The 22,016-nt window shown below is 41.3% G+C and overlaps 1 protein-coding gene across 2 annotated transcripts in view; it reads right to left on the reverse strand.

Moving 5' to 3' along the window:
- slc4a11 (solute carrier family 4 member 11) overlaps positions 1-22,016 on the reverse strand; it is a 150,177-nt gene that overhangs the window by 65,267 nt on the left and 62,894 nt on the right. For both annotated transcript variants that reach the window (XM_090211755.1, XM_090211754.1), the window contains exons 7-11: positions 14,807-14,891; positions 14,178-14,303; positions 13,982-14,095; positions 10,994-11,126; positions 8,350-8,423 (exon numbers count right to left, since the gene is read on the reverse strand). In XM_090211755.1, the coding sequence (XP_090067881.1) occupies positions 8,350-8,423; positions 10,994-11,126; positions 13,982-14,095; positions 14,178-14,303; positions 14,807-14,891 (532 nt within the window). The remainder of the gene's footprint in view (positions 1-8,349; positions 8,424-10,993; positions 11,127-13,981; positions 14,096-14,177; positions 14,304-14,806; positions 14,892-22,016) is intronic.

A 22,016-nucleotide genomic window follows, 5' to 3' on the forward strand; every position in this document is an offset into this window, starting at 1 on the left:
TTCTGTATGGTCTGTATTGTATATGTTCTGTATTGTCTGTATGGTATATAATCATCTGAATGGTCTGTATGGTGAGTAATCATCTGAATGGTCTGTATGGTATATAATCATCTGAATGGTCTGTATGGTATGTAATCATCTGTATGGTCTGTATGGTATGTAATCATCTGTATGGTCTGTATGGTATATATTTATCTGAATGGTCTGTATGGTATATAATATTCTGAATGGTCTGTATGGTATATAATCATCTGAATGGTCTGTATGGTATATGTTCTGTATGGTCTGTATGGTATATGTTCTGTATGATCTGTATGGTATATGTCCTGTATGGTATATATTCTGTATGGTGTATATAATCATCTGAATGTTCTGTATGGTATATAATCATCTGTTTGGTCTGTGTGGTATATGTTCGGTATGGTATATAATAATCTGAATTGTCTGTATTGTATATGTTCTCTTTGGTATATAATCATCTGAATGGTCTGTATGGAATATGTTCTGTATGGTCTGTAGTAATCTGTGTGGTTTGTATGGTATATAATCATCTGTATTGTCTGTATAGTATATAATCATCTGAATCGTCTGTATGGTATATAATCATCTGAATGGTCTGCATGGTATATAATCATCTGAATGGTCTGTATGGTATGTAATCATCTGAATGGTCTGTATGGTATATAAACATCTGAATGGTCTGTATGGTATATAATCATCTGTATGGTCTGTATGGTATTTGTTCTGTATGGTCTGTATGGTATATAATCATCTGAATGGTCTGTATGGTATATAATCATCTGAATGGTCTGTATGGTATATGTTCTGTATGATCTGTATGGTATATGTCCTTTATGGTATATATTCTGTATGGTGTATATAATCATCTGTATGGTCTGTATGGTATATAATCATCTGTATGGTCTGTATGGTATTTGTTCTGTATGGTCTGTATGGTATATAATCATCTGAATGTTCTGTATGGTATATAATCATCTGTGTGGTCTGTATGGTATATATTATGTTTGGTATATATTCATCTGAATTGTCTGTATTGTATATGTTCTGTATGGTATATAATCATCTGAATGGTCTGTATGGAATATGTTCTGTATGGTCTCTAGTACTCTATATCATACTTTATATCATCTGAATGGTCTGTATGGTATATAATCATCTGTATGGTCTGTATGGTATATGTTCTGTATGGTCTGTATGGTATATAATCATCCGAATGGTCTGTATGGTATTTAATCATCTGAATGGTCTGTATGGTATGTAATCATCTGAATGGTCTGTATGGTATATAATCATCTGAATGGTCTGTATGGTATGTATTCATCTCAATGGTCTGTATGGTATATAATCATCTGAATGGTCTATATGGTATGTAATCATCTGTATGGTCTGTATGGTATTTGTTCTGTATGGTCTGTATGGTATATAATAATCTGAATGGTCTGTATGGTATATAATCATCTGAATGGTCTGTATGGTATATAATCATCTGAATGGTCTGTATGGTATATGTTCTGTATGATCTGTATGGTATATGTCCTGTATGGTATATATTCTGTATGGTGTATATAATCATCTGAATGTTCTGTATGGTATATAATCATCTGTGTGGTCTGTATGGTATATGTTCGCTATGGTATATAATAATCTGAATTGTCTGTATTGTATATGTTCTGTATGGTATATAATCATCTGAATGGTCTGTATGGTATACAATCATTTGAATGGTCTGTAAGGTATATAATCATCTGTATGGTCTGTAAGGTATATGTTCTGTATGGTCCATGTTCTGTATGGTCTGTATGGTATATGTTCTGTATGGTATATAATAATCTGTATGGTCTGTATTGTATATGTTCTGTATGGTCTGTATGGTATATAATCATCTGAATGGTGTGCATGGTATATATTCTGTATGGTCTGTATGGTATATAATCATCTGACTGGTCTGTATGGTATATAATCATCTGAATGGTCTGTATGGTATGTAATCATCTGAATGGTCTGTATGGTATATAATCATCTGAATGGTATGTATGGTATGTATTCATCTGAATGGTCTGTATGGTATATAATCATCTAAATGGTCTATATGGTATGTAATCATCTGTATGGTCTGTATGGTATTTGTTCTGTATGGTCTGTATGGTATATAATAATCTGAATGGTCTGTATGGTCCATGTTCTGTATGGTCTGTATGGTATATGTTCTGTATGGTATATAATAATCTGTATGGTCTGTATTGTATATGTTCTGTATGGTCTGTATGGTATATAATCATCTGATTGGTCTGTATAGTATATAATCATCTGAATGGTATATAGTAATATGTCTGGTCTGTATGGTATATAATCATCTGTATGGTCTGTATGGTATATAATCATCTGAGTGGTCTGTATGGTATATAGTCATCTGAATGGTCTGTATGGTATGTAATCATCTGACTGGCCTGTATGGTATATTATCATCTGAATTGTCTGTATGGTATATAATCATCTGAGTGGTCTGTATGGTATATAGTCATCTGAATGGTCTGTATGGTATGTAATCATCTGACTGGCCTGTATGGTATATAATCATCTGCATGGTCTGTATGGTATATAATCATCTGAGTGGTCTGTATGGTATATAGTCATCTGAATGGTCTGTATGGTATGTAATCATCTGACTGGCCTGTATGGTATATAATCATCTGAATTGTCTGTATGGTATATGGTCTGTATGATCTGTATGGTATATAATCATCTGAATGGCCTGTATGGTATATACTCATCTGAATGGTCTGTATGGTATATAATCATCTGATTGGTCTGTATAGTATATAATCATCTGAATGGTATATAGTAATATGTCTGGTCTGTATGGTATATAATCATCTGTATGGTCTGTATGGTATATAATCATCTGAATTGTCTGTATGGTATATGTTCTGTATGGTTTATATGGTATATAGTAATATGTGCGGTCTGCATGGTATATAATCATGTGTATGGTGTGTATTGTATATAATCATCTGTATGGTCTGTATGGTATATAGTAGTCTGTCTGGTCTGTATGGTATATAATCATCTGTATGGTCTGTATGGAATATAATCATCTGATTGTTCTGTATGGTATATAATCATCTGTGTGGTCTGTATGGTATATGTTCGGTATGGTATATAATAATCTGAATTGTCTGTATTGTATATGTTCTGTATGGTATATAATCATCTGAATGGTCTGTATGGTATACAATCATTTGAATGGTCTGTAAGGTATATAATCATCTGTATGGTCTGTATGGTATATGTTCTGTATGGTCCATGTTCTGTATGGTCTGTATGGTATATGTTCTGTATGGTATATTATAATCTGTATGGTCTGTATTGTATATGTTCTGTATGGTCTGTATGGTATATAATCATCTGAATGGTGTGCATGGTATATATTCTGTATGGTCTGTATGGTATATAATCATCTGATTGGTCTGTATAGTATATAATCATCTGAATGGTATACAGTAATATGTCTGGTCTGTATGGTATATAATCATCTGTATGGTCTGTATGGTATATAATCATCTGAGTGGTCTGTATGGTATATAGTCATCTGAATGGTCTGTATGGTATGTAATCATCTGACTGGCCTGTATGGTATATAATCATCTGAATTGTCTGTATGGTATATAATCATCTGAGTGGTCTGTATGGTATATAGTCATCTGAATGGTCTGTATGGTATGTAATCATCTGACTGGCCTGTATGGTATATAATCATCTGAATTGTCTGTATGGTATATAATCATCTGCATTGTCTGTATGGTATATAATCATCTGAATTGTCTGTATGGTATATGTTCTGTATGGTTTATATGGTATATAGTAATATGTGCGGTCTGCATGGTATATAATCATGTGTATGGTGTGTATTGTATATAATCATCTGTATGGTCTGTATGGTATATAGTAATCTGTGTGGTCTGTATGGTATATAATCATCTGTATGGTCTGTATGGTATATAGTAATCTGTCTGGTCTGTATGGTATATAATCATCTGATTGTTCTGTATGGTATATAATCATCTGTATGGTCAGTATGGTATTTGTTCTGTATGTTCTGTATGGTATATAATCATCTGAATGGTCTCTATGGTATATGTTCTGTATGGTCTATATGGTATATGTCATGTATTGTATATACATATCTGTATGGTCTCTATGGTATATAATCATCTGAATTGTCTGTATGGTATATGTTATGTATGGTCTGTATGGCATATAATCATCTGAATGGTCTGTATGGTATACGTTCTGATTGGTCTGTATGGTATATGTGCTGATTGGTCTGTATGGTATATAATCATCTGTATGGTCTGTATGGTATATAGCAGGGGTGTCAAAGTCAAATGGACGGAGGGCCAAATAAAAAAATCAGCTACAAGACGAGGGCCGGACTGTTCGAATGTTCATTGAAAAATTTTTAAATTACGCATATAGTCTAGTGAACCTAATTGAACCTACTGAAAACCTAACAAATATATTACAATATGATCAGATAAATAAAGCAATATTTTCTTATGGCTCTGTCAGTAATCTTTAATTTTCAACAGACACAAAAGACAAATTTCCTTTATATAAATATCCCCATAACATGAACATTAAATGAAAGAAACCGGTATTCAAGGCACCATCAGTAGACTATATTTTCTATTTTAGCAAAAGTGGGCTAAATTTACTTCAAAGAAAAAACAATAATAGCAATTTTCTATCATCCACTCAACTGAAATATTTTTAAAATATAATTGGATTGAAATACAAAAAAATAAAGTGCAAAAATCTATTAATCAAAAACAACACTTTGTTTAAGGAGAAGTAACATGCAGTGAAAACAAATATTAAATTTTAACTTTTAAACTTGAACTGAGTAAAAACTCTAAATATGTGATTGCACAGTAATGTTCACTTGTTTGAGGTTGAGGGTGATACTTGGTGGTGTCCCATCTTTTCCACAAGTTCATCAATGTTCGGGGTAAGGCTCTGAGCTGAAGAAATCCTCAGAATTGAGTGGAGGTGTTCAGCAGTAAGTCGACTTCTGTGTGATGTTTTGTTCAGGTTCATCAAAGAAAACAGTTGTTCACACAGGTATGTGCTGCCAAACATAGACAACGTTTGAGCAGCCTGGATGCGCAGCTGGGGCATTGTGCCGGGGAGGAAACGGGCGAACTCCGCAGCACCCACTGCCGCATATTTTGCCCTCAGTGCATCATTGCATTGGAGGTCAATCAACTCCATTTGGAGGTTTGGTGGTGAGCTTTCCACGTCAACAGCAAATGGGTTACCGAGCAGTTCCAACCTGCTTTTTTGTGCTTCAAAGTCAGCAAATCGGCGTCGAAAGTCAGCGGCAAGCATACCTATTTTATCAGCCAACTGTGTGCTCGGGAACGCACTGGTAGAGAGCTTCTCTTTCATGGTCTGGCAGCTGGGAAAGTGGCTCAAATTTTCTTTCCGCATCTGCGTCTCCCACAGAGTCAGTTTGGTTTTAAATGCCTTCACTGTACTGTACATATCAGAGATGACACGATCCCGACCCTGCAGCTGCAAGTTTATTGCATTCAGATGACTCGTAATGTCACACAGAAAAGCCATTTCACACAGAAACATTTCGTCTCGGAGTTGTGTTGTGTCTTTCCCTTTGCTGTCCAAGAACAGACAAATCTCCTCACGAAGCTCGAAACATCTTTGAAGCACCTTTCCCTGGCTTAGCCATCGCACCTCTGTGTGATAAGGCAAATCACCATGCTCCGTTTCTAACTCCGTCAGAAATGCCTTGAACTGGCGGTGATTCAAACCTTTGGCTCTGATAAAGTTAACTGTGCGCGTGATGATGCTCATTACATGCTCCATTTTCAAGGCTTTACCGCACAACGCTTCCTGGTGTATGATACAATGATAAGCTGTCAGCTCACCTGTCGCGTTTTCCTCTTGCATCTTTTCCCGTATCTTCGCCACCAGTCCGCTCCTGTGTCCACACATCGCAGGTGCTCCGTCGGTTGTCAAACCCACGAGTTTTTCCCAAGGCAGCTCCATCTCATTTACACATCTTGACACCTCTTCATACAAATCATGCCCCGTAGTTGTGCCATGCATAGGACGTAAAGCCAAAAACTCCTCTGTCACGCTTAGGTTGGAGTCCACTCCGCGGATGAAAATTGACAACTGGGCAATGTCAGAAATGTCGGTGCTCTCATCCACAGCCAAGGAATATGCAATAAAATCTTTTCCCTTTTTCACAAGCTGCTCTTTTAGATTGATGGACAACTGGTCTACTCTCTCGGCAATGGTGTTTCTGCTCAGACTCACATTTAAAAAGAGTTGCCTTTTTTCTGGGCAAACTTCGTCACAAACTTTAATCATGCAGTTTTTGATGAAATCCCCCTCCGTAAATGGCCGGGCTGATTTAGCGATCTCTTCTGCCAAAATAAAACTGGCCTTGACAGCAGCCTGGCCTTGTGATTTGGCTTTTTTGAACAGAGCCTGTCGAGATTTGAGGCCTCGTTTTAATTCCTCTGCCTTTTGTAGCCTTTGTTCCATGTCCATATTCTTGTTTTTGTCCGCGTGTTTCGTTTCATAATGTCGTCTCAGATTATACTCTTTCAGTACCGCCACACTTTCTCCACACAGAAGACACACAGGTTTTCCAGCTACCTTCGTGAACATATACTCCGACTCCCACCTTGTTTGAAACCCCCGGTTCTCAGTATCCACCTTCCGTTTTGCCATTTTTGATGGGTATCTGAAAGTTAATTTTACTGTGATGCTGACGACTGCTGTGCCAATAAATATTGAAATGAAGCAGCCTACTGCTCGGTGCGTCACCTTTGCATTGTGGGAAATGTAGTATTGGTGCGTGTAAAAGATCTGCGGGCTGCCGGCTTGCTGCGGGCCGGTTCTAATAATAAATCAAGATCATCCCAGGGGCCGTAAAAAAACTTCTTGCGGGCCGGATGTGGCCCGCGGGCCTTGACTCTGACATATGTGGTATATAGTAATCTGTCTGGTCTGTATGGTATATAATCATCTGTATGGTATATGTTCTGTGTGATCTGTATGGTATTTGTTCTGTATGGTATATGTTCTGTATGGTCTGTATGGTATATCATCATCTGTATGGTCTGTATGGTATATAGTAATCTGTGTGGTCTGTATGGTATATAATCATCTGTCTGGTCTGTATGGTATATAATCATCTGTATGGTCTGTATGGAATATAATCATCTGATTGTTCTCCATGGTATATAATCATCTGTATGGTCAGTATGGTATTTGTTCTGTATGTTCTGTATGGTATATAATCATCTGAATGGTCTCTATGGTATATGTTCTGTATGGTCTATATGGTATATGTCATGTATGGTATATACATATCTGCATGGTCTCTATGGTATATAATCATCAGAATTGTCTGTATGGTATATGTTATGTATGGTCTGTATGGTATATAATCATCTGAATGGTCTGTATGGTATACGTTCTGATTGGTCTGTATGATATATGTGCTGATTGGTCTGTATGGTATATAATCGTCTGAATGTACTGTATGGTATATGTTCTGATTGGTGTGTATGGTATATGTGCTGAATGGTCTGTATGGTATATAATTTCTGTATTGTCTGTATGGTATATAATCATCTGAATGGCTTGTATGGTATATAATCATCTGTATGGTATATGTTCTGTGTGATCTGTATGGTATTTGTTCTGTATGGTATATGTTCTGTATGGTCTGTATGGTATATAATCATCTGAATGGTCTGTATGGTATATAATCATCTGAATGGTCTGTATGGTATATCATTATCTGTATGGTCTGTATGGTATATGTTCTGTATGGTATATCATCATCTGTATGGTCTGTATGGTATATCATCATCTGTATGGTCTGTATGGTATATGTTCTGTATGGTCTGTATGGTATACATCATCTGTTTGGTCTGTATGGTATATCATCATCTGTATGGTCTGTATGGTATATGTTCTGTATGGTATATCATCATCTGTATGATCTGTATGGTATATTTTCTGTATGTCTGTATGGTAAACATCATCTGTTTGGTCTGTATGGTATATCATCATCTGTATGGTGTGTATGGTATATTATCATCTGTATGGTCTGTATGTTATATAATCATCTGTATGGTCTGTATGGTATATGTTCTGTATGGTCTGTATGGTATTTGTTCTGTATGGTATATGTTCTGTATAGTCTGTATGGTATATGTTCTGTATGGTCTGTATGGTATTAGTTCAGTATGGTCTGTATGACCTATATTGAGTTGTCCTCCTCCTTACTTTTGATGGTTCCTTTCAGAGCGTCCACTACGAAGGCTATAGAGATGAACAGAGCTATGACCTCCTCTGTTGACCTGGGAGACGAGAAGAACAACAAGAGAAACAACAATAGACAAGGCAACAGTAAACATGTTGTCCCCCACCAACGATGCAGCACTTCCCTTGGGCCAAATGAGATATCACATTTGACTAACACATTCCAGTTAATTACTATAGCTCCCGACTTGGGCCTATCGCTGTCATTTTGTAAATGTTGGATCTCTATGGCAAGATGCATCATTCAACCAAGTTTTGTCAAAACCGGGCCATTGCTGTCTGAGTGACTAACGTACGGACGAACAGAGACACATCCACAGTCCCCTCCCCAACGACAACATCAGTGAAATGATGGCTTGTACCCCATGTCCATGTGTCTATGATGTAGGTGACCAGACCTTTAAAACAGCTTCATGACATTGTAGATGTTACTGCACGTTATACCATGGCATTGTTGAATACGTGTTTCTGATTGGCTTGACGGCCATTCTAGAGTGTGCATTGTTTAAGGAATAAGGCCAGAGGGGGTGTGGTATATGACCAATCTACCACTGCTAAGTCTGTTCTTCACACGACGCAACGCAGACTGCCTGGATACAGCCTTAAGCCGTGGTATCTTGGCCATATACCACAACCCCCAGAGGTGCCTTATTGCTATTATAAACTGGTTACTGATAAGAGAATTTATATGCTTAAAGGTAATGACTAAAGAATTCCACCCTTAAATGTAATTATGACATTATGTAACAGATATAATGAATAATTAGACAAACGTAACTATTAGTAATCATTCGATTCTGTAACATGTATAATTAATTAGAACGATAAACGTAAGTCCAATAAGGTTCGGTAGAGACAAGTGAGGGAGAGAAATGTGTGTGTGTGTGACTAAGAAAATACAGAGAACAATTAAACTGTGTATGACCTGACCTGGTTAGAACTCTGGGAAACTTACGACAGGACAGGGAGTCCAGTCAAGGTTCCGCTAATCTCAGGAGGAGGGAACTGCTAGCTTGGTAGTGATAAACAGTGGTGAGAACCATAGGGAAGGATACATCCCACCTACTGTTCCTGTGTGGAGGTATGTGCGTAGGTTATCTACTGTTTGTGTGGAGGCATGTGGGTAGGTTATCTACCGTTTGTGTGGAGGTATGTGGGTAGGTTATCTACCGTTTGTGTGGAGGTATGTGGGTAGGTTATCTACCGTTTGTGTGGAGGTATGTGGGTAGGTTCTCTACCGTTTGTGTGGAGGTATGTGGGTAGGTTATCTACCGTTTGTGTGGAGGTATGTGGGTAGGTTATCTACTGTTTGTGTGGAGGTATGTGGGTAGGTTATCTACTGTTTGTGTGGAGGTATGTGTGGAGGTTATCTACTGTTTGTGTGGAGGTATGTGGGTAGGTTATCTACTGTTTGTGTGGAGGTATGTGGGTAGGTTATCTACCGTTTGTGTGGAGGTATGTGGGTAGGTTATCTACCGTTTGTGTGGAGGTATGTGGGTAGGTTCTCTACCGTTTGTGTGGAGGTATGTGGGTAGGTTATCTACCGTTTGTGTGGAGGTATGTGGATAGGTTATCTACCGTTTGTGTGGAGGTATGTGGGTAGGTTATCTACTGTTTGTGTGGAGGTATGTGGGTAGGTTATCTACCGTTTGTGTGGAGGTATGTGGGTAGGTTATCTACCGTTTGTGTGGAGGTATGTGGGTAGGTTATCTACTGTTTGTGTGGAGGTATGTGGGTAGGTTATCTACTGTTTGTGTGGAGGTATGTGGGTAGGTTATCTACTGTTTGTGTGGAGGTATGTGCGTAAGTAGGGAGTGGGATATAAAATGGATGTCTTTGTATAATGGACTTCAGAACGTTCTCTGAATAAACTGTACTAACCTTTTGCATTAGCTGAGTCTTTGCCTAGTTATTATTAAACCCAGGGTCTTACAAACCTCTGGGATTGGTCAAATCTTATTGAGTGTTAGTTATTATCATTGGGATTGAAAAATCTCGTGACAGTTACCAACGTAATTAGAGCAGTAAAAATATATGTTTTGTAATACCCGTGGTATATGGTCTGATATACCACGGCTGCCAGCCAATTAGCATTCAGGGCTTAAACCACTCAGTTTATATTTCCCTATAAACACACAGTGTATCAGCACGGTAGAATTCAATGGCTATAGTTCTTACATGTTCTATGTCTGAGCTGCTTTTGAAAGCAGACGTTGAACTGAATTTTTTTTTGCCATTGCGATTTTTGATTGTAATAATACCAAGCTAGGACTGATGGTTTAATTAGCTAAACTAGCAAGTCTGTTTGTTTGGTTACCACAGAAACTACTGTAGATTTCTACTAATCTTTCAAGCTACTTCAGTTGATGTTTTAGCATTTCTAGCTTCATACGTGGTAAATTATAGACATGGTATGAAAGGGATAATCAACTCGGGGCTCTATGCGGTCCCTGGAAAATAATGCAACTCTGTGGAAGGGTGTGTGTTCCACTCTTCTAGCACGTCGTGGAACACACCTTCCATGTCATTCATTAGAACTATAGAACTCATAGCCCTTCGTTGATATAAGCACTGGAACACAGTACAATATTCAATACATACAGAGTACCTTTTGAACAGCTTCATGAGCAGGGAGACGTTGAAGATGCCTCCCAGGATGAGGAAGAGGGAGTTCCAGAGACCGATGCAGGCGTAGAACGCTGGAAAGTCCAGATCATAGTCGTCACAGAGACCACGGATCACTGTAGACACACAGAGAATTATATTTGTTAATGATCAGGGAGATAGAAGAAGACTTTATTAGTCAACACAAGACAGAAATATGTCCAAACCCTGTGATGTACACGCATTAGTTGAAGAGAGGAAAGGGCAGCTGTAGTGCAACACCCAATGAGAAGTTTAAGGGTGAAAGTTGCTTGTTCAAGCAGGTGCTGGCCAACTTCCTTAATTAACCTTGATAGACAGTTTGTTTCCGGCAATGCATCAGTGCTCCTGCTTACGTTGCTTCACGGTCGGGGATATCCAACACCATATCCTTGAGACTACTGCAGCGCCCTGTCAGTCTGGGTAGACAGACAGGAAAGTGAAGACAGTGGGACAGACTACAGTAGGATTCAACTAGCCGTTAGACCAAGCCCCAGGCTCAGCTACAGACATGTCTGATGGTGCCAGGCAAATATAACTCCAATGTTACCAACATTATACAGCAACAAAACCACCATGGGCTTCCTCAGACAAACAATTGTTTTACCACCATGGACTTCATCAGACAAACAACTGTTTTACCACCATGGGCTTCCTCAAACAAACAACTGGTTTACCACCATGGGCTTCCTCAGACAAACAACTGTTTTACCACCATGGGCTTCCTCAGACAAACAACTGTTTTACCACCATGTTTTACCACTAGGTGATCCACCTCTACACAGACGACACCATTCTGTATACTTTGGACACTGTGTTAACTAACCTCCAGACGAGCTTCAATGCCATACAACTCTCCTTCTGTGGCCTCCAACTGCTCTTAAATGCAAGTAAAACTAAATGCATGCTCTTCAACCGATCGCTGCCCGCACCTGCCCGCCTGTCCAACATCACTACTCTGGATGGTTCTGACATAGACTATGTGGACAACTACAAATACCTAGATGTCTGGTTAGACTGTAAACTCTCCTTCCAGACCCACATCAAACATCTCCATACTCAACAAATTGGATGCAGTCTATCACGGTGCCATCCGTTTTGTCACCAAAGCCCCATTACTACCCACCATTGCGACCTGTACGCTCTCGTTGGCTGGCCCTCGCTTCATACTCGTCGCCAAACCCACTGGCTCCATGTCATCTACAAGACCCTGCTAGGTAAAGTCCCCCCTTATCTCAGCTCGCTGGTCACCATAGCATCACCCACCTGTAGCACGCGCTCCGGCAGGTATATCTCTCTGGTCACCCCCAAAACCAATTTTTCCTTTGGCCGCCTCTCCTTCCAGTTCTCTGCTGCCAATGACTGGAGCGAACTACAAAAATCTCTGAAACTGGAAACACTTATCTCCCTCACTAGCTTTAAGCACCAGCTGTCAGAGCAGCTCACAGATTACTGCACCTGTACATAGCCCACCTATAATTTACCCCAAACAACTACCTCTTTCCCTACTGTATTTATTTTATTTTATTTATTTATTTTGCTTTACTTTGCACATTCTTCCACTGCAAATCTACCATTCCAGTGTTTTACTTGCTATATTGTATTTACTTTGCCACCATGGCCTTTTTTTTGCCTTTACCTCCCTTATCTCACCTCATTTGCTCACATCGTATATAGACTTGTTTCTACTGTATTATTGACTGTATGTTTGTTTTACTCCATGTGTAACTCTGTGTCGTTGTATGTGTCGAACTGCTTTGCTTTATCTTGGCCAGGTCACAATTGTAAATGAGAACTTGTTCTCAACTTGCCTACCTGGCTAAATAAAGGTGAAATAAATAAAAACATTTTAAAAAAACATGGGTTTCCTCAGACAAACAACTGATGAGAAAGACCTACTTCTGATGAAGAAGAAGAGAGACCTACCACTGATGAAGAAGAAGAGAGAGATCTACTACTGATGAAGAAGAAGAGAAAGACCTACTACTGATGAAGAAGAAGAGAGACCTACCACTGATGAAGAAGAAGAGAGAGATCTACTACTGATGAAGAAGAAGAGAGACCTACTACTGATGAAGAAGAAGAGAGACCTACCACTGATGAAGAAGAAGAGAGACCTACCACTGATGAAGAAGAAGAGAGACCTACCACTGATGAAGAAGAAGAGAAAGACCTACTACTGATGAAGAAGAAGAGAGACCTACCACTGATGAAGAACAAGAGAGAGACCTACTACTGATGAAGAAGAAGAGAGACCTACCACTGATGAAGAAGAACAAGAGAGAGACCTACTACTGATGAAGAAGAAGAGAGACCTACCACTGATGAAGAAGAAGAGAGATACCTACTACTGATGAAGAAGAAGAGAAAGACCTACTACTGATGAAGATGAAGAGAGAGACCTACCACTGATGAAGAAGAAGAGAAAGACCTACCACTGATGAAGAAGAAGAGAGAGACCTACCACTGATGAAGAAGAAGAGAAAGACCTACTACTGATGAAGATGAAGAAGAGAGACCTACCACTGATGAAGAAGAAGAGAGAGACCTACTACTGATGAAGAAGAAGAGAAAGACCTACTACTGATGAAGATGAAGAGAGAGACCTACCACTGATGAAGAAGAAGAGAGTGACCTACCACTGATGAAGAAGAAGAGAGAGACCTACCACTGATGAAGATGAAGAGAGAGACCTACTACTGATGAAGATGAAGAGAGAGACCTACCACTGATGAAGAAGAAGAGAGTGACCTATTACTGATGAAGAAGAAGAGAGAGACCTACCACTGATGAAGAAGAAGAGAGAGACCTACCACTGATGAAGAAAAAGAGAGATACCTACCACTGATGAAGAAGAAGAGAGAGACCTACTACTGATGAAGAAGAGAGACCCACCACTGATGAAGAAGAAGAGAGTGACCTACCACTGATGAAGAAGAAAAGAGTGACCTACCACTGATAAAGATGGCCAGAGGAGCTGTGGTCAGAGGGATGACCAACGGTGACCCAGCGAAAAGAGAATAGATGAGCCCTCCTATACTTTGGCCGATAATGGTCTTCCTGACATCTGAAAAGACACACACACAGTCAGGTGTGTGTGTGTGTGTGTGTTTGCGTGCATGTGTGCGTGTGTCTGTGTGTGTGTATACCAATCTCGCCCCGCGTTCTCTCATCGTTGAGTGAGCCGAAAGCGATTGCAGGGAGGAGGATAGCAATGTACAGGAAGATAGCTGTTGTCATGTACTTCAGTACAGTCTTATTACTGCCTACTACACCTGGGGAGAGGGAGGAGGCAGAGAGGAGAGGAGGAGGAGAGGAGAGGAGAGGAGGAAAGGGATGAGAGAGGGAGGAGCAGGAGAGAGGGAGGACAATATAGGGAGGAGATGAGAGGGAGGAGGTGAGAGGGAGGAGAAGAAGAGAGGGAGGAGGAGGGGAAGGAGGAGAAGAAGGGAAGGAGGAGAAGAGAGGCAGGAGGAGGTTAGGTGTCAACTCAAATACTCAATAAACGTACTTACTTCAATTACCCTGATTACTAAAACACAGTAACATGCTGATGTTCTATCTAGAATGGAGTTTATACACAATAACATACTGATGTTCTATCTAGAATGGAGTTTACACACAATAACATACTGATGCTCTATCTAGAATAGAGTTTATACATAGTCAATTATATATATATATAATTTACTAATTGAATAAGTGAGAAAAATGCTAGTAGTGGGAAACAGAGAAGGGTATGAGAAGCCAGCACCACTGAGCTGTTGACCCAGCCTACCATCTGTAAAGTCTGAAGAGTACAGTGGCAGTCTGCGACACAGGTCTTCATAAATCCCCCGCCCGGGCCTGAAGAAGTCTTTCCACTGGAGAAACACAGTAGGGTTTACAAATAAAAGTCAAAAGCACCATCAAACAATTTCTAAATAAACCTCTAATTTACTGGTCATTAAACTATGTTTACAGGTGAAGACTTGTATATCTATATTTTAAATAAAAGTTGGATAGAGGTAAGAGAACTTAGTGGGAAAATCACTCCAGCCCCTTATTCCTGTCATGCTGGTATGAGGGATCAGGAGACAGGCGCAGGAATGCGTAATGGGGGGTTTTATTTCCCAAATTACGGCGTGGCGTGTAAAGGCACGAGGACGAAGACCAAACCAACACGTAACAAAACACAGGGTTGAAACCCAAACAAAAGAGAGAGTAATACCTCAAATAAATACATGGGGCGAGACCCGTAATCATCTGCACAATACAAGCGGCACGAAAGCCAAAACAACACAGCACAGGTAGTCACACCACCAACTGACATTGGACCAATAATCGACAGGACAATGGTGAACAAAGGGTACACTGATACAATACACAATCAGTGGGAATGGGAACCAGGTGTGATAATGACAGTTCCGGAAGGATCCGTGACAATTCCTGCATTAAGACTATTGTTATGTCCAGGGTTGGGTAGGTCAATCAAAATGCAATCCATTACTCCCCAACCCTGTTATGTCCCAAATGGCAGTCTCTTATCCATATATAGTGCACTACTTTAGGAGTCTGGTCTGGGGTGTTGTTTGGGATGCAGCCTTCATATTGTCTGTTAGTTGCATTTCTCCTTTCCCAAGATAATCCATCCACCTGACCGGTGGGGCATATCAAGAAGCTGATGAAACAGCATGATCATTACACAGGTGCACCTTGTGCTGGGGACAATAAAAGGGCACTCTAAAATGTGCAGTTTTGTCGTCACACAACAGAATGCCACAGATGTCACAAGTTTTGAGGGAGAGTGCAATTGGCATGCTAACTGCAGGAATGTCCACCAGCGCTATTGCCAGAGAATTTAATGTTAATTTCTCTACCATAAGCCACATCCAATGTCGTTTTAGAGAATTTGGCAGTATGTTCAATCAGTCTCACAACCGCAGACCACATGTAACCACGCCAGCCCGGGACCTCCACATCCGGCTCCTTCACCTGCGGGATCGTCTGAGACCAGCCACCAGGACAGCTGATGTAACTGGGGTTGCACAACCAAAGAATTTCTGCACAAACCGTCTCAGGGAAGTTCATCTGCGTGCTCGTCGTCCTCATCAAGGTCTTGACCTGACTGCAGTTCGGCATCGTAACCGACTTCATTGGGCAAATGCTCACTTCGATGGCCACTGACACGCTGGAGAAGTGTGCTCTTCACGGATGAATCCCGGGTTCAACTGTACCAGGAAGATGGCAGACAGCGTGTATGGTGTTGTGTGGGTGAGTGGTTTGCTGATGTCAACGTTGTGAACTGAGTGCTCCATGGTGGTGGTGGGGTTATGGTATGGGAAGGCATAAACTACGGACAACGATGGCAATTTGAATGCCCAGAGATACTGTAACGAGATCTTCAGGCCCATTGTCGTGCCAGTCATCATCCGCCATCACCTCATGTTTCAGAATGATAATGCACAGCTCCTTTTGCAAGGATCTGTACACAATTCCTGGAAGCAGAAAATGTTCTTCCGTGACCTGCATCCTCACCAGACATGTCACCCATTGAGCATGTTTGGGATGCTCTGGATCAACGTGTACGACAGTGTGTTCTAGTTCAAGCCAATATCCAGCAACTTCCCACAGCCATTGAAGAGGAGTGGGACACTATTCCACAGGCCACAATCAACAGCCTGATCAACTCTATGTGAAGGAGATGTGTCGCGCTGCATGAGACAAACAGCGGTCACACCAGATACTGACTGGTTTTCTGATCCATGCATATCTATATTCCCCGTCATGTGAAATCCATAGATTAGTGCCTAACGAATGCATTTAAATGACTGATTTACTTACATGAAATGTAACTCAGTTAAATCTATAAAATTGTCGAACGTTGCGTTTCTATTTTTTGTTCAGTTTATAAAGCCAGACCCACAGTGTATGTTTGTTTAGAGGATGTCTGAACCGACTGACTGAGCTGTTCTCTGTGCATGTAGTACATATCATACCTCACCAGGGTACCTATGACTGCACTATGGGGCCTCACCAGGGTACCTATGCCTGCACTATGGGGCCTCACCAGGGTACCAATGCCTGCACTATGGGGCCTCACCAGGGTACCTATGCCTGCACTATGGGGCCTCACCAGGGTACCCATGACTGCACTATGGGGCCTCACCAGGTTACCTATGCCTGCACTATGGGGCCTCACCAGGGTACCTATGCCTGCACTATGGGGCCTCACCAGGGTACCTATGCCTGCACTATGGGGCCTCACATGGGTACCTATGCCTGCACTATGGGGCCTCACCAGGTTACCTATGCCTGCACTATGGGGCCTCACCAGGGTACCTATGCCTGCACTATGGGGCCTCACCAGGGTACCTAAGACTGCACTAAATCAAATTGTATTGGTCACATGGTTAGCAGATGTTAATGTGAGTGTAGTGAAATGCTTGTGCTTCTAGTTTTGACAGTGCAGTAATATGTAACAAGTAATCTAAAAATTCCACAACAACTACCTAATACACACACATCTAAAGGGATGAATGCGAATATGTACATATAAGTATATGGATGAGCGATTGCCGAGCGGCATAGGCAAGATGCAATAGATGGTATAAAATACAGTATATACATATGAGGTGAATAATGTAAGATATGTAAACATGATTAAAGTGGCATTAAAGTGGATTTTCAGCTGAAATCCAGGGCAACCACTGAGATGAGGGAAGAGTTCTGGGAGCTACTGCTAGAGGAGAAGTATCCTGTCACGACTCCTACCGAAGGTTGTCACCGGCCTACTAGCTGCCACTGATTTTTTCCCCCACCTCCTTGTCTGTTTATTGGTTACACCGGTTGTTAATTTGGTTATTAGTTGGGCTTTATTAGCCAGCCGGCCCGCCTGCTCTTTGTACGGGATTGTTCTATGTGTACTTGTCGTGCACGCATGTATGTCACAGCTGTTTCGTGTACGTGAGCTGTTTTTTGGATACAGTTTTGTTCCCCTGTAGTTTGGGGTATTTGTGTTGAGTGGCGTCTGCTTTTTCACCTGGTCGGTGTATTAAAGACGTGCCTACTCAGAACTCTCTGTCTCCTGCGTCTGACTCCTTCCTCCACTACACCCCGGACATTACATATCCCAACATAAGAAGATGTGCTCTCAATTTATCAACCCTTTTTGGATCAACCTACCTCTGTGAGTCTGCATTTTCTCACATGAAGATAATGAAGTCCAAGTACCGATCTACTTTGACTGATGACCAGGAGACTTGCTACAAGCTGCTACAGCCCTGACTAAAAAAACGACTTGCCTCCACCCAATGCCAAAAGTCACACTAAGGTAGGAAATGAAATTAGTTGCACTTATTGGAAAACATGTTATTGGTACACATTATATTTGGGTGTCAAATAGGTGTCATAGCAACAGGTCCATATTCAGTGGTGTGTTGCGTTTCATACAGTTTGTTGGTTGGTTTAGATTTAACTGGTAGATCTCGTCAGGCTGATAAATGAAAAAGTAGATCAAAGAAGGTTGGGCACACCTGATGTAGAAAATCCCCTTACCTTCTAATGACTTTTGTGTGGCTTTCTTTAGTTTGTAGCTCAAATCATTTGGACTCTACAGATTTGATTGTAAAAAGACCAGGCCCCGGGCCCCTCTGGGAAAAGACCAGGCCCCTCTGGGAATAGACCTGGCCCCAGACCCCTCTGGGAAAATACCCTTACCTGGGCACCTTTGGGAATAGACCCAGACCCGGGCCCCTTCAGAATCCGCGCATGTCTTGCAAAAACCATTCTAGCTCAGCTCCCGCTCTCAGCTCTCACATGATGTTCAAAGTTAGAACCCAAAACACACAGGTGTTACGGTGGGACTCATTGGGTTAATCCTTGTCCGGGGGAACCAAAGGGATGCACATTTCTGTTTTTCCCCTAGCACTACACACCTGATTCCACTAATTCACTCATTGTCAAATATTTCATCAGTGGAATCAGGTGTGTAGTGATGGGGCAAAAACTAAAAATGTGCACCCACTTGGGTCCCCAGGCCCAGTTCATGCAGTTTTAGTATTGTGGCCCTGTCTAGACTTGACAGTTCATGCAGTTTTAGTATTGTGGCCCTGTCTAGACTTGACAGTTCATGGGGTTTTAATATTCTGACTGTGTCTAGACTTGACAGTTCACAGGGTTTTATTATTCTGGCCCTGTCTAGACTTGACAGTTCATGCAGTTTTATTATTCTGGCCCTGTCTAGACTTGACAGTTCACAGGGTTTTAATATTCTGACTGTGTCTAGACTTGACAGTTCATGCAGTTTTAGTATTCTGGCCCTGTCTAGACTTGACAGTTCATGGGGTTTTAATATTCTGGCCCTGCCTAGACTTGACAGTTCATGGGGTTTTAATATTCTGGCCCTGCCTAGACTTGACAGTTCACAGGGTTTTAGTATTCTGGCCCTGTCTAGACTTGACAGTTCATGCAGTTTTATTATTCTGGCCCTGTCTAGACTTGACAGTTCATGGGGTTTTATTATTCTGGCCCTGTCTAGACTTGACAGTTCACAGGGTTTTATTATTCTGGCCCTGCCTAGACTTGACAGTTCATGCAGTTTTATTATTCTGGCCCTGTCTAGACTTGACAGTTCATGCAGTTTTATTATTCTGGCCCTGCCTAGACTTGACAGTTCACAGGGTTTTAGTATTCTGGCCCTGTCTAGACTTGACAGTTCATGGGGTTTTATTATTCTGGCCCTGCCTAGACTTGACAGTTCACAGGGTTTTATTATTCTGGCCCTGTCTAGACTTGACAGTTCATGCAGTTTTAGTATTCTGGCCCTGTCTAGACTTGACAGTTCATGGGGTTTTAATATTCTGGCCCTGCCTAGACTTGACAGTTCACAGGGTTTTAGTATTCTGGCCCTGTCTAGACTAGACAGTTCATGCAGTTTTATTATTCTGGCCCTGTCTAGACTTGACAGTTCATGGGGTTTTATTATTCTGGCCCTGTCTAGACTTGACAGTTCACAGGGTTTTATTATTCTGGCCCTGTCTAGACTTGACAGTTCATGGGGTTTTATTATTCTGGCCCTGCCTAGACTTGACAGTTCATGCAGTTTTATTATTCTGGCCCTGTCTAGACTTGACAGTTCATGGGGTTTTATTATTCTGGCCCTGTCTAGACTTGACAGTTCATGCAGTTTTAGTATTCTGGCCCTGTCTAGACTTGACAGTTCATGGGGTTTTAATATTCTGGCCCTGCCTAGACTTGACAGTTCACAGGGTTTTAGTATTCTGGCCCTGTCTAGACTTGACAGTTCATGGGGTTTTAATATTCTGGCCCTGTCTAGACTTGACAGTTCATGGGGTTTTAATATTCTGGCCCTGTCTAGACTTGACAGTTCACGCAACATTAGCAGTCTGATCAGTGTTCTGATCATGGAATTCCGAACTCGTGTTGTGTCTACACCTACATTTAAACATCTACCGTGTCCTCAATGTGTCTGAATTCCCTTTTCCTGCACTATATTCTAATGTGCATTCAATATGCATTCTTCAAATGGTGGAATAGGCAAAATATGATAATAACACAACAACAACTGATGGCAGTAGCTAACTAGCCAGTTAACCTCTAGTTAGCCAGCAAGAAAGCAAGCAAAGCTAAAGGGATAGCAAATGGGTTAACATAACTCTAAGACGAAGGGGTGGGGTTGTGTGTCTATTTGTCAATAACAGCTGGTGCGCGATGTCTAATAGTAAAGAAGTGTCGAGGTATTGCTCACCTGAGGTAGAGTACCTTATGATAAGCTGTAGACCACACTATTCACCAAGAGAGTTCTCATCTATATTATTCATAACCGTCTATTTACCACCACAGAATGAAACTGGCACTAAGACCGCTCTCAACCAACTCTATAAGGCAAGCAACACTGATGCAAGCAACACTGATGCATGCACGAGAGAACCAGCTGTTCTGGATGACCGTGTGGTCACGCTCTCGGGTAGCCGATATGAACAAAACCTTTAAACAGGTCAACATTCACACACGACTGCATGGCCAAACACGACTCCAACACCATCATTAAGTTTGCTGACGACACAACAGTGGTAGGCCTGATCACCGACAACGATGAGACAGCCTATAGGAAGGAGGTCAGAGAACTGGCAGTGTGGTGCCAGAACAACAACCACTCCCTCAATGTGAGCAAGACAAAGGAGCTGATTGTGGACTACAGGAAAAGGCAGGCCGAACAGTCCCCCATTAACATCGATGGGGCTGTGTGGAGCAGATTGAGAGCTTCAAGTTCCTTGGTGTCCACATCACCAACAAACTATCATGGTCGAAACATACCAAGACAGTCGTGAAGAGGGCACGACAAAACCTTTTCCCCCTCAGGAGACTGAGAAGATTTGGCATAGCTCCCCAGATCCTCAAAAGGTTCTACAGCTGCACCATCGAGAGCATCCTGACTGGTTGCATCACTGCCTGGTAATGACAACTGCACAGCATCTGACCGTAGGAAGCTGCAGAGGGTAGTGCATACGGTCCAGTACATCACAAGGGCCAAGCTTCCTTCCATCCAGGACCTATATAATAGGCGGTGTCAGAGGAAAGCCCATACAATTGTCAGAGACTCCAGTCACCCAAAACTGTTTTCTCAAGCAATAGGCTCCTTAACATCTTCTACCCCCAAGCCATAAGACTGCTGAACAATTAATAAAATCGGCCCGGACAATTTACATTGAAACCTCCCCCCGCTCCCTTTAGTACAGTGCTGCTACTCTAGTCACACTAAGGTGACTAGAGGTGACTAGGTGACTAGGTGACTAGGTGACTGCTACTCTACTATGCTCCTCTTGTGGATGGGTGATGGAGGGGGGCTCATGCTTGTAGCGTCATACCCAAGAAGACTTGATGCTGTAATCACTGCCACATGTGCTTCATCAAAATACTGAGTAAAGGGTCTGAATACTTACAGTACCAGTCAAAAGTTTGGACTACTCATTCCAGGGTTTTTCTTT

Source organism: Oncorhynchus mykiss, chromosome 19 (genome assembly GCF_057628025.1).
Source record: "Oncorhynchus mykiss isolate SJ-2025 chromosome 19, ASM5762802v1, whole genome shotgun sequence".
NCBI lineage: Eukaryota > Metazoa > Chordata > Actinopteri > Salmoniformes > Salmonidae > Oncorhynchus > Oncorhynchus mykiss.